This window comes from Alternaria triticimaculans, assembly GCF_023758025.1.
Source record: "Alternaria triticimaculans strain BMP 0046 chromosome Unknown scaffold_5, whole genome shotgun sequence".
Taxonomy (NCBI): domain Eukaryota; kingdom Fungi; phylum Ascomycota; class Dothideomycetes; order Pleosporales; family Pleosporaceae; genus Alternaria; species Alternaria triticimaculans.
The window spans coordinates 585,538-598,301 of record NW_026055962.1 but is presented as its reverse complement, the minus strand read 5'-3'; the positions used below and the strand labels follow the sequence as shown (position 1 = coordinate 598,301).

General features: G+C 53.0%; 4 protein-coding genes across 4 annotated transcripts; 3 read left to right on the top strand and 1 right to left on the bottom strand.

Annotated features, from left to right (window-relative positions):
* Positions 1 to 1,462: 1,462 nt before the first annotated feature.
* J4E78_004515 (uncharacterized protein) lies at positions 1,463 to 2,372 on the bottom strand (the record flags this gene model as incomplete). Its single annotated transcript, XM_049365144.1, has 2 exons — positions 1,463 to 2,091; positions 2,150 to 2,372. The coding sequence occupies 2 exons, from the start codon at positions 2,370 to 2,372 to the stop codon at positions 1,463 to 1,465; spliced, it is 852 nt and encodes a 283-aa protein (XP_049222945.1).
* Positions 2,373 to 2,929: 557 nt separating this feature from the next.
* On the top strand, positions 2,930 to 4,068 carry J4E78_004514 (uncharacterized protein; the record flags this gene model as incomplete). Its single annotated transcript, XM_049365143.1, has 3 exons — positions 2,930 to 3,005; positions 3,055 to 3,126; positions 3,179 to 4,068. 3 exons carry the CDS (start codon positions 2,930 to 2,932, stop codon positions 4,066 to 4,068), a joined length of 1,038 nt encoding a protein of 345 aa, XP_049222944.1.
* Positions 4,069 to 5,167: 1,099 nt separating this feature from the next.
* J4E78_004513 (uncharacterized protein) lies at positions 5,168 to 7,468 on the top strand (the record flags this gene model as incomplete). Its single annotated transcript, XM_049365142.1, has 5 exons — positions 5,168 to 5,453; positions 5,511 to 5,604; positions 5,661 to 6,488; positions 6,545 to 6,926; positions 6,983 to 7,468. 5 exons carry the CDS (start codon positions 5,168 to 5,170, stop codon positions 7,466 to 7,468), a joined length of 2,076 nt encoding a protein of 691 aa, XP_049222943.1.
* A 1,292-nt stretch (positions 7,469 to 8,760) lies between these two features.
* On the top strand, positions 8,761 to 12,645 carry J4E78_004512 (uncharacterized protein; the record flags this gene model as incomplete). The annotated part of the gene is made up of 1 exon (XM_049365141.1): positions 8,761 to 12,645. One exon carries the CDS (start codon positions 8,761 to 8,763, stop codon positions 12,643 to 12,645), a length of 3,885 nt encoding a protein of 1,294 aa, XP_049222942.1.
* Between the last annotated feature and the right edge of the window lie 119 nt (positions 12,646 to 12,764).

Below are 12,764 nucleotides of genomic sequence, written 5' to 3'. Positions count from 1 at the left end.
ATGTGTTGAGAAAAGTCTTTTCCACGTCTTTGCCATGGGAAATTGCGGCAAAACTGAATCTCCACGCGACACGATGATGGCACTCCAGAATTTTAGGAGCCTCTGTATCACGTTGGCGTCGGCGGATGCGATACAGATCATGTCCGCGGTATCAGTTTCACGTTGACTAGATCGTCACTGTAGGATATAAAGTCTTCTAACACGAGCTCAGTCATCCTTCTCCCTTACATCATTATCCTTTTATTCTCTAAAATAAACAGCCAACAGAGTAATGGCTCTTGTTTCCTCCAAAATCCGACGCACGAGGCTATATGTCCTTGTCTGCTGCGCTTGCTCTTTCAAACCCCAAGAAGAGAACTGTAATATTTTTTCGTGCGATAGTTCCTATCGATATAAGCAAAAGTCACCACACAGGTATGCATGTGAAACTTAGGCGGGAAGCCGAGAAAACGTACGAACTGAAACCAACGCAAAGAGATCACATGTGAGGGAGACTTCGTACTGTCAACAAAAAGTCACAAGTGAACCCTCCAATGTGCCGCTTCTCCTTCTCTTGGTATGCTCTACCGTCTATAAAGCCACCTCTTCGCCATCCTCACTCTACCTTCCTATACCTCTAAATTGCCGCGACATTACCAAAAGTCGAGAAGCCCGAGTTTATGTCGTCCAAAAACTTCGAATTAGATTCCATGTGCCGCTCTTCGAAAACGTCTTACGAGCAGATCATGCTGGTGTGGACTTCTTCGATCGCGTCTACTCGATAGCCCGAGAAGCCAACGGTATGCGGTGCGGAAATCCAAATACAGACAGAGGGCGGTCATACCTGAAGCTCGTTCGGAGCCAAAAATCTGAGATCATCGGCGAATGTGCCTGCGCGCGCGAACGGAACAAAGATGAGATTTGGACGATTCTTTGGGCTACATAAGGACTGGATCGCTGACTCTTACTTCGGTACATCTCTCATTGAGGCCTTTTTCCAAAACTTCTCCTACCAGATCTCATGTGTGTTCTGAAACACCTCAGCTGATGGCGATGCATTTGCGCCGGCAATCTTTGATCCTAAACCACCCAACGTCATTCATGAGGCGACTTGGAAATGGGCGGCGGCGCCGACATACACTGCGTTCTGAATCGATCGGTTTGAGAAAGTAGATTTTGAAGGCCGTGCCACTGCGTAGAACATGAAAAGACTGCTCGATGTGTTCGATGTAATCCCTACGCTATCGTGATTTCATGGTATACTGATCGTGACGTTGAGAAGTTGTCGGGTGTAAAGCGAAACTGAACGTGTGTGGCATGACATGAATGAATGTGTCGTGTGATTCGAAATTATAGATGATATTGCTGTTACCGTCTGAGGGTCCAAATGCGAGGGCAGACCATACATGGTAAGAATGATGACCCTGGATATCGTGTACATCCTTGAACTCCAACATGTCCGAAATCGTTCGCATGTGTACCATCAATAGAACTCCTTCCAGTTTCCCCATATGATGTCTCTTTCGTACTTCTTCATAAGCTGACCCGTGGGATCTTCACCCTTGACATGTGCCCACGCGCCTGCGAAATGCAGGACGAACTTGCCCGGCTTCCACTCGCCCTCTTCGTTCTCGAAACAGGGTATGTCCTTTGGAAAGGCGTTTAGCCTTGACTGCGGCGCCACGACATGTCTGCTGACATATGGTTGCTCTTTGAGCAGTTGCACCATGGCGTCTTGCTCGCTATAGCTCTTGCTGTCGTCACTCTTCTCAGCTTCGTCGCGTATTTGGAGTGCGCGACGGACGAATTCGAGCGATCGGTCGTGCGCGCGTACGAGGAAGGACCCGAGATTCAGGCCGTTGCAGTCGTGTGTGAAGATGTAGTCGACCTCGTTCGCATTCTCGGCTTTTTCTAGCTCGTCTCTGACTACGTCGGCGACTGCGACTCCGGTGTCGGTAATGAGTGTGTCGAAGTCTAGCCACCATATCCAGTCGTATTTGTTGGTTTTGACCAGCCGCTCTACCATGTCGAACTTCCAGTATACAGGGCTGCGCGGCTCGGAGTGCGCTTCGAAGTCGGTGATGAAGTCGTAGCCGTGACGTCGTGAGTAGTCTATTGTGTCTATGCGTCAGCTTCATTCCGTGCGATTTTCCGACGAGGCTGGGCTTACGGTCTTTGTTCTTGAGCGACAGATGGAGATAAGATCTCTGATCTGTGACAAACGTCACGACGGCAATCCGTGATGGCCTATTATCTCCTTTGGCCGGAGGCGGCGGCGGTGGTGGAGGCTCTTCATGGCTCGGACCTTGACTGAGTTGCCATCCTAGGAAGACGAGGAAGACAAGCAGGACGAAGAGCGACGGCGGTATCTGTCGCGCTGAGCGGATGAGCATGTTTATGGCGAGCGCAATATGCTAATGTGTGGAAGGGGTGGAGCAATAATCTCGCTGTGGCATCTATACAGCGGCACAGGACATGGTTATCGTGAATGGTAGTACTCGGGATGGGAGCCAAGCATGCGAGGTGGGCGGGATTGGATGCGGGACAGAAGGCCAAAGGGGAGCCATCGGGCCATGGTCGAGAACATGCCCCGGATTTCAGCTGCGGAGGCGGCCGCGTGTCCAAGCCGGGATGGGGCCAACGGCAGTAAAAGGGACGAATTTGAATTTCGTTGTCGACGATTGATTGCAGGTACATCCAGGCCAGCAACCCTCCGAGTGGTCAATACGAGATACGGCGGGAACGAAGTGGAGCGTTCGCCCCAGGAACGCGGTGCGGTGCCTGAGGTGACCTCACACCCCGCTGGCCAGGGTTCGAGCTCGGACCACGACAGCCCCAGCCGCTGCTTTGTTACCAGCCACCTCTGTCTACTTTGGATACAAACATGACCCTCCGCACTAGTATCGCACCAACACTGACATCATCACGATTGAATCCTCCCTGAACCATCATGTCTGCTTTTAGAGGAGGACGTAGCGGCGGCGGCGGGCCACCCAAGGGCCAGTTCCTGAACGGTGTTTGGCACTGTAAGTCCAAACATCCCCACAAGACATGAGCACCACTGACAACGACTAGGCGACTGCAATCCCCGATTGCCAGCAGTACACTTCGAAACTAAGAAAGCAGGCCCGAACAAGGGAAGGTGGTGTATGTTACTTCTACTTTACTTTCCAAAGGCTAGCTCTCTAACGCGCCCCAGTTCGCTCTTGCCAAAAGCCTCAGGATGCCGAGGACCGATGCAAGTTCTTTCTGTGGGATGATCAGGCGCATACCAGGGAGCAGAGCGCCCTCGCGAACAACTCTCGCACCGAACCCGGCCCTGCCAACCCAGCACCCACCAACCCGGTCACTCCTTCCCGACGTCAACCCTCCCCTCCACCACCTTACACGATTGAAACGAACCCGGCCGCATCAATTCGCAAGCGAACACGACCTAGTAACGATGAATTCGATGACGAATACGGCCTTGGGCAGGTCAACGATGATGATCTGAACCAGGCCATGGTCGAGGCAGAGACACCGAGCAAGGCCGCGAGGACGACCAACTTCACGACCCCTGCACCCAAACGACAGAAGCTCCCATGGCAGATGGACACAGGCAGTAGCTCCAGAAATAATGGGCTGCAGACGCCCCAAACCGACCGAAGATCCCCAGGAGACAACCCGTTCGCACCCAGACACCCAACACCAGGCGGCGCTCTCTTTACTCCTTCATCCAATGTTGATGCGAACGAGCACCATCAGACCGCAACTCCGTCGTCCTCGTTTGACGCGACCCCCACCCCAAATCGGTTCAGAAATGCAGTGAACGACGACATCGTCAAAGACGTCTTTGACTTGCTGCAGAACAGTAGCACACGCCTCGCAGACTCTACCGAAAACGAGCTCAGAACTCTGCTGGTTCGACACGCCAAGAACGCCGAAGGAAACAAGAGAGGTCGCGACGTCAGCCGTAGCACAGTCAAGGCAAAGGAAGCGAAGATTACGGAGCTGACATATCGCATCAACACACTTGAAGCCGAGCTTGAAGCGGAAAAGGCCATGGTCAAACATCTTCAGTGGGAGGCACAACACGAGTCGGACACCTGATCGTCTCGAAGTGCACGATCCCAACGTTCGGCTTGGGCTCCACACATCAACCACAACAAGTCTGCAGGTTTCGTCGGTCATGTACTCGAGTGGAGCACATCACCCAACGTCCATGAAATCACTCAAGGCCCACCCCCAGATCAAACACTGCATATGTTACCGAAGTGGTGGGCTGCCCCACTGTTGCCGACGTGCTGCGAAGCATGGCTCACCACACTTGCATCCTACGCGCAGCCAACGCGTCCGACGCGGGTCGCGTGGTACGCCTTAAGTCGGCTATGTCGGCTATCGCAAGGGACTGTCTGGCCTTGCCACAGTTTTCTGTTCACGAAAGCACGTTGGATGAAGGGACTCACTCTCGCCCTGTGCGATGGTTCCTGAGCACGCCATCAGAGGCTGAGATTCCCCACAAGCACTCGGAATTGCTTGAATGGTAAGTGCGAATCAATGCGGAAGAAGGAGCGATTGTGACGTGACAGCTGCGGCGGAACCGAGCCACGCCCAGCATTGGCACGCGGAACTCGGCATGTAGACAGAATATGATTTGTCGGGATACTTTCGACCCCAACCATCTTACGTACGCCAGGCCTTTGCCGATGAGCTTTTCTCCACACCCTCCCCGGCGGAAGCTTGGCTATCAACGGCGGCCCCCGCCGAGCCACTGGAAACCATGTTCTTGTCCCATGAGGTTTTGTGAATTGCGAGCAGGAAAACCCATCTTGCAGGAAAAGCTTGTTTTGTGTCATGGCGATTGTTAACGTCGGGGTTGCCGTAGTCGTACCCCCGGTGTAGGATCGGGTGGGTCAACCATGCGATGTGAACTGGGAAATGCAGGGAAATCGCAACCCATTACCAACAGCAACCGAACGTGGGTTTGAAGAGACTGGTACGATCTTGGCGGACGTAGTGGGGCGGTTGCTCTGAACGGAATACAAAAGTACTTCACTTCTCACATGTAATGGCTAGGTCCGCCCACATTTCACAGTCTTCCGAAGAAAGGTCGATTTGGGATCGTTGCTCTATCCTGATACTTCCGTTTTGTTGAGGCCCGGCCTTCTACACCTCACTTCAACTATCGCAACATAGCTGTTCATACAAGATGGCGCTGCGATTCCTGCGAAAGATAGGCAGCTATTTGGCGCCTCAAGCCTCCAAAAGCGAAGATGGCCGTGACCAGTGGCCCTCAAGAGCAGCCTTTCTGCTCGCTGCCATGGGCGGTTGCGCAGGACAAGGAAACTTGCTCAGATACCCGAGTGTGCTGTACAACAACTATGGCCTCCAATGGTTCATTCCATATCTTCTGGCAGTCTTCCTCATTGCTATTCCGGCGCTCATCCTAGAAGTGTCAATCGGTCAAGCGTACCGTGGTGGTACCGTCATTGCCTGTAAGACAGCTCATGTGTCGATTACGTATGGAATACCAACTAACCACTTGCCGCTAGTCAACAACATAAACCGCCGTCTCAAAGGAGTCGGTATGGGACCTGTTATCGTCAGTTTCCTTGTCGTCCAGTACTTTACTGTCAACTTGGCATGGTATGCAGTGTCTCCAAACAATGTTGACGTCTGGGCTGTACTTACTTTGTCACCAGGATTATGAGATACTTCCAAGAAAGTTTCACGAGTCCCTTGCCATGGGAAGGCCGCATCGAGGACTTCTATTACAAAGACGTCCTTCAACGCGGAGCAATTAACGAGGGAAGCCTAACGCCGGATGGCAATTCCGTAGCTTCATTCACCGGTTATCCCAACGGAGCTCTGATCGGTTCGACTGTAGGCTGGAGTATCTTTGTATGGTTCCTGATCTGGATATCCATCTTCCGTGGAGTCGGCATGACCGGTCGCGTCGTATACTTCACCATGGGACTACCCATCGTCACCACCATCATCTTCGTTGGCCGAGCGCTGTCTCTTCCCAATGCGAGTGAAGGTGTTGCTCTTGTCTGGAGAACTTGGAGGAGCGACCAACTCGCCTCGGGAGTCGTGTGGCAGACGGCAGTTGGCCAAGTCTTCTTCTCCACCGGTATCGGCTTCGGATACTTCACGTCGTACGCCAGTTACAATACAAAACACGCCAACGCCGTAATGGACGCTTGTCTCATTTGTGGTAGCAACGTACTTTTCGAAAACTTCGCTGCATTCGCCGTCTTTGGCGTTGTAGGCTTTCTCGAAAGGTGGCCACAGGACGGTGAACGACTCGGCGCCTTCGTTGTAGGTTTCTTGACACTTCCTGAGGCAGTCCTACAGATGCCTGGAGCAAACTTCTGGGCAGTGCTCTTGTTCTTCACGCTCATTGTGCTCGGATTTAGTTCGGCTTTCGTCATGCTTGACGTTGTCGTCACGCTTATCTGCGATTCTGGCATGGTCAAGGCTTCGAGACCTGTCGTGGTTACTGGGCTGACCGTTCTCTCATTTTTGATGTAAGTGACGCTGCCCAGCTACTTATAAGAACTGCTCGCTGACTTTGACAATTTAGGTGTCTTCCGTATTGCACGGAGTTCGGCTACTACCTCCTCGATGGTATTGATCGCTGGGTTAACAACGTCGCTCTAATCTTTGTCGTCTGGAGCGAGGTTTCCAGCGCTACGACCGTGTACCGATGGAGAGACATCGTTGAGGAAACCGGCCTGCCCGCCTTTGTCATATACAACATTGGTTTCTTCGGCGGCCAAGTCTTTGGTATTAGTCTTGCACATGGCATCAGCCGACCTGGGGCAGGCGCCGGTGCTGGCATCGGTTTCTACTTCCTTATGGCCGTAATTGCTGTTTTCGTGGCAAAGACTCCCGCCGCACGAGCGCCGTCTTTCTGGAACGAGAATGCTTTCATTCGAAAGTTCTGGTTCCTCGCCTTCTATTCGGTAAGTCGCAACAACTGAACGACTCTGATACTCCAGTCAACTAACAAACACGGCAGGGTAACCAACTCCGTCGCGACCTGAACGTCATCGTTGGCCAGGGCAAGAACTGGACGATACCAGCCTTCATGCCATTCCTCCTCCGTTATCTCAGTGGACCCGTCCTCGCCATCATCTTCTCCTTCGCTTTCCCCGAATTCCACACTCTACGGTACGACCCAATGATGATTGCCGGATTCATCTTGTCCATAATCACTATAATCGTCATCCTGCTCGGCTTCATAATGCCGCGATACTACGATGCTTTCATCCCTACGGAACGCCGTTACGAAGGAACCGAGCCGACGGCACCGATGGAAACCAAGGGTGAACTAGCTGGCAGGCCCATTGCTGAGGTGGCAAGCGCTGAGCAAGGACACGGCGTCATGAGGGACTCGTCGTCAGGGCAAGAGATGGATGCTCACAAGCATACCAACCCACCACCGTACACACCCAAAGAGCACATCAAGACGACCAGATCGAAAAAGACCACAGCTGGGATCTAGGTTTCAATTTCCTTCTCGCGATAGCCCGATGGATGGGCCTCAGGCGGCGCTGGCAGCGCCGCATCTCCTTGTTTCTTTAGGTGGTGACTTCCTTTTAGCGCGGTATTTGCGACAATTGTGGAAAGCAACCGTCATATATGCTGAGAGCCCAATACCCAGAGCCCAGATTATGCCAAAGCAACTCGACTCCGCTGTTTGCAGCACACCCAATGCGACTTTGCCGACCTAAGCCCTGATGTTTTCGCCCTCAACACTGGAGTAGTGCTCACGAACTCTTGCTGAAAACTGCATGATCTATCGTGCTTTTTGAGTGACTCCGTCTTCTATACTAATCATCATCTGGAAATTTTGCGCCTAGGATTTGGAGATGAAGAGACGTGCCTGCGGCAGATCGGGCTTCTAGCGCGGTATCCACAGATTCTGAACTGCTGTTAACACAGACGGAGATTGAGATCCACTCGCTCGCAGAGTCCTTGCGCTTGCCTACACACGCCTATCAGAGTACAACCCGCTTACAAAATAATTTCGCGGGACGCACAGCTCTCCTTCTAGATGGCCCGTACCGGTTTTGGTCCTCCGCAATCACGATGCCGCCCTTCCGCGTGATACACTGCATAGGGCTGTCGGTATTTCCAGATTGCTATCCATATATCTAGATGAAGACATATGCATGTCGGGAGCCAAAGGTGGACGAATCCGGGGCAAGCGAGAAGCTTGTTTTCACGTGGCTGCAGATCCGCTGACGCCAGTGCCGCATAAGCCAAGCCAGCACGCAGACAAAGAAGAGTGCCTGGAGTGAGATTCCTTCTACATACACGCAATTCTGCATGCAAATGTTTGCGCAAGGGTTTATTTGCCAACGATGCGGCCCGGCGAGTCAGACGGGTGGGCTGCCACTGCGCAGTTTGTGCGGAGACCCACTCAACCTCGCTCGTGGCAACTGCGCGACTTGTGCGGCCGCCACTGTCACGCTTTTGGACGATAAATCAGAAATGTAGGTAGCAATGACACATTTCGCAGAAAAGGCTCGAAAATTCGGGTTTCACTTATATCTGAGGGTTCCAGTATCGTGTTGTGTTTCCTTGAACGTTCCTTCCTTCGTCCACGCCCAGTCGCTTCCTTGATTGCTTTGATTGCGCGACGACAGCCGTTGGCTACTACCCCGGAACCGGCGCCCACTGACATCTATCAATCATCGCCTGAGCAAGAGAGTCATCCACCCGATTGATTGAGGAGTACCGACATTGTCGATATTACACAGCCAAGGTCACCCCGAACGCGAACCAGTCACCATGTCTCCCGCTGCGCCGTTACCCAGATTGCGCGATCCTGCGGTGAACGGCACCACAACGACGACATGCTTTATTTCTAATCTCCACTGCCCGTCATGTGTGGACGGTATCCAAGCCTCTCTCACCGCGCTCTCACCGCCGCCACAAGACGTATTCGTCTCCATCGTTTCACATTCAGTGGTTATACGCCACGCCGGTTCTCTCAACCTTGACGACATCACCGTCTCGCTAGAGGCTGCGGGATTCGAGATACACAGCGTGTTTCAAGACACCAAGGCTGTCCGGAGTCCGATCGAGGTTAAGAACCCCGAGGGTAAGAGCAAGGAGTGGCACACTAGCTTTGAACGCGCCGTCAATCACTGGCTACATCCTGCTGCCGACCTTGAAGACTCACACGACGACATGAAGAAGAAAGAAACTCACCTAGCTCAGTGCGAGCAGTGCAAGAGAGAAGGTGGTGGGGTTAGCTTGCACGGCGACGAGTTGCTGCGATTCAAGCCTGCGCCTATCGTCACCACTTCACCCAGAGGTAGCTCCGATGGCTTCTCGTCGCCCGAACCAAAGTCGCCTTTATCCGAGGCCTTCCTTGCTGTTCAGTCACCTGCGGTCACACAAGTCTATAAAGCAACGCTTTCGATCACCGGCATGACATGCAGCTCATGCGTCTCTGCCATTACCCACGCGGTCCAGGAACAGCCATGGGTTCAGTCAGTCAATGTCAATCTCTTGACTAACAGCGCGGTGATAGTCTTCAGTGGCAAAGAGAGTTGCGAGGAGCTTGTCGAAACGATCGAAGATTGTGGGTTTGATGTCGCAGTGGAGAAGCTCGAGGACGTGCAGACTACATCTCCCGGAGCTGTAGCAGCATCGAAACAACAGAGCGAAAGGTGGCGCGCAACATATTCTCTCGGAGGTCTGACATGCTCCGCCTGTGTCGGAAACGTCAACCAGGCGCTGCGGCCTTTGACCTGGATTGAGAAGGTCGACATCAATCTTATCTCGAATAGTGCGACCATCGTATTCAGAGGCAAAGAACATCTGCCAGAGATCAAGGACAGTATCGAGGATGTCGGGTACACCGCTACCCTCGATCAAGTTGTTCAAGAAGGGACCACAGTGACCGACACCATCGAGCGTTCCGTCGCGATTCGCATAGAGGGTATGTTCTGCCACCACTGCCCAGACAACATTACCCGAGGATTACAAGAAGCATTTGAGAACGAGCGCAGTTTTGTAATCGACTCTCCATCACTATCGCTCGAGCAACCCATTCTACATATCAGATATGTACCGGACCCTCCTAGCTTCACGATCCGAAAGATCTTTTCGACGATCAAGAGCCTCAACCCAGTGTTCCAGCCTTCGGTCTTCCACCCTCCGACACTGGAAGAGCGCGCGCGCGAGATGCATGCGGAAGAGCGGAAACGTATTCTGATCCGCCTCATTCTATGCATCATCACCGCGATTCCGACGTTCGTCCTCGGCATCGTCTTCATGAGCTTGGTTAGCTCCAGAAACCCCATACGCACATACCTCATGGGCAAGATGTGGGCCGGCAACGTCACTCGATTAAGCTGGGCACTATTCTTCCTCGCTACGCCTATCTACTTCCTCGCCGCTGATACATTCCATCGGCGTGCACTGAAAGAGCTGAGATCAATGTGGCGACCAGGAAGCCGGACCCCTTATCTGCACCGCTTTACCCGTTTCGGCAGCATGAACATGCTCATCTCACTCGGTACGACAATCGCATACCTGGCCTCAATTGTAGAACTCATCTTGGCTGCTACGAAGAAGTCTTCTGGTTCCATGAACGACTCTTACTTTGATGCAGTAGTCTTCTTGACGATGTTCTTACTCGTCGGCCGGTTCTTGGAAGCTTACAGCAAAGCCAAGACTGGCGATGCTGTCACCTCGCTCGGAAAGCTTCGACCAAACGAGGCTGTTCTTGTCGACGCAGAAAAAGGCGACACCAAGATCGCGACTGATCACCTCGAGGTCGGTGATGTCGTTCGAGTCCACAATGGCACTTCACCACCGTTCGATGGAGATATTATCGAAGGCAGCACTAACTTTGATGAGTCTAGCTTGACTGGCGAGTCGCGTCCGGTCAAGAAGACCGATGGTGATACTGTGTTCTCCGGTACAGTAAATAAAGGTTCACCCGTCAAGATCAAGGTTACGACAGTATCGGGTACCTCCATGTTGGATCAGATAATCCATGCTGTGCGTGAAGGGCAGTCACATCGCGCACCGGTCGAACGCGTCGCTGATACTATCACTTCGCATTTTGTACCTTTTGTCATCGCCGCTGCCATCGTCACCTGGCTTGTCTGGCTCATCCTCGGTACTACTGGTGCGATACCGAACGACTGGAAGAATGAATCCGCTGGCGGTTGGGAGCTTTGGTCTCTTCGCTTTGCTATTGCCGTCTTTGTCATCGCTTGTCCTTGCGGTATCGGACTAGCCGCACCAACTGCGCTCTTCGTGGGAGGTGGACTAGCTGCCAAACACGGTATTCTTGTCCGGGGTGGTGGTGAAGCTTTCCAAGAAGCCAGCTCACTCGACTGCATTGTCTTCGACAAGACTGGCACCTTGACACAGGGTGGCGATCCAGCAGTAACGAATCACAAGTTTTCCAACGACCAGAACGCTGCACTTGTGTTGGGCATTGTCAAGGCATTGGAAGAGAATAGCAGCCATCCTGTCGCTCGAGCGCTAGTCTCTTTCTGTAATAAGGAGACCCACAACACACCTACAGCAGTCAACGTTGATGAGGTGCCTGGCAAGGGTCTCAAGGGCACTTTCAGGGTCGATGGACAAGACATCGTGGCGATCATCGGTAATGAAAGCTTCATGGCTGACCATAACGTCCCCATCTTCGCCGACGATGCGTCGTCACTGCAGAAGTGGAAGTCGCAGGGAGATTCGGTCGCTTTGGTCGCCTTGTTCTTACCACGAACTGGTGAGCAAAGTGTGGCAGAGCATTCCGAGCCATCCAGCACGTCGGAGGCCCTGTCACTCGCCGTCACTGAAATTCAACCTGCGTCATCCTGGCGACTCGCATGTACCTTCTCCATCGCCGATCCGCTCCGCCCCGAGGCACCAGGCGTTGTATCAGCCCTACAAGCACGTGGCATAGACGTCTGGATGCTGTCTGGTGACAACCCAACTACAGCCAACGCTGTCGGCGCACAAGTCGGCATCCCAACTTCCAACATCATTGCCGGCGTCCTCCCAGACCAGAAAGCCGAGAAGATTAAGTACCTTCAGCAGACCCTAACCAAGCCGCACAAATCTGTATTCAACATTCCCTTCCTATCCCAAAGAGACAAGAAGCAAAAACGCGCAACTGTTGCCATGGTAGGTGACGGCATCAACGACGCACCCGCTCTCTCCACCGCCGACCTCAGCATAGCAATCGGCTCTGGTTCTGACATTGCCCTCTCGTCTTCATCGTTCATCCTCATCAACTCCCGTCTCACAACTATCCTCACCCTTCTCGACCTCTCCCGCGTAGTCTTCCGTCGCGTATACTTCAACTTCGGCTGGGCGCTCATCTACAACCTCGTCGCCATGCCCATCGCCGCAGGCGTCTTGTTCCCCATCACCACCGGAGGCAAACAGATGGACATGCACCATAACGGCGTTGGTATGGAAGGCGGTATGGCGATGGAGGATACGGGGAGGAAGCATATCAGACTTGATCCTGTCTGGGCCAGTTTGGCGATGGCGTTGAGTAGTGTGTCGGTGGTTTGTAGTAGTTTGGCGTTGAGGAGTAGGGTGCCTGGTGTGGGGTTTAGGGTTAAGGGAGGAAAGGAGGGCAGGGAGGGCACGGTGGATGGTGTGGAGAAGCAGAAAGTGAGGGATCAGGAGATGGTTTAGGGAGTAGTCAATTAGCTGGTGGTATGGTGTGGTAATGTTATCCCTATTCCGACGAATTCTCTAATAGCTATTCAACATCCTCAATCACACTGCCGTCCAACTTCTCCCAACTCCAGTAC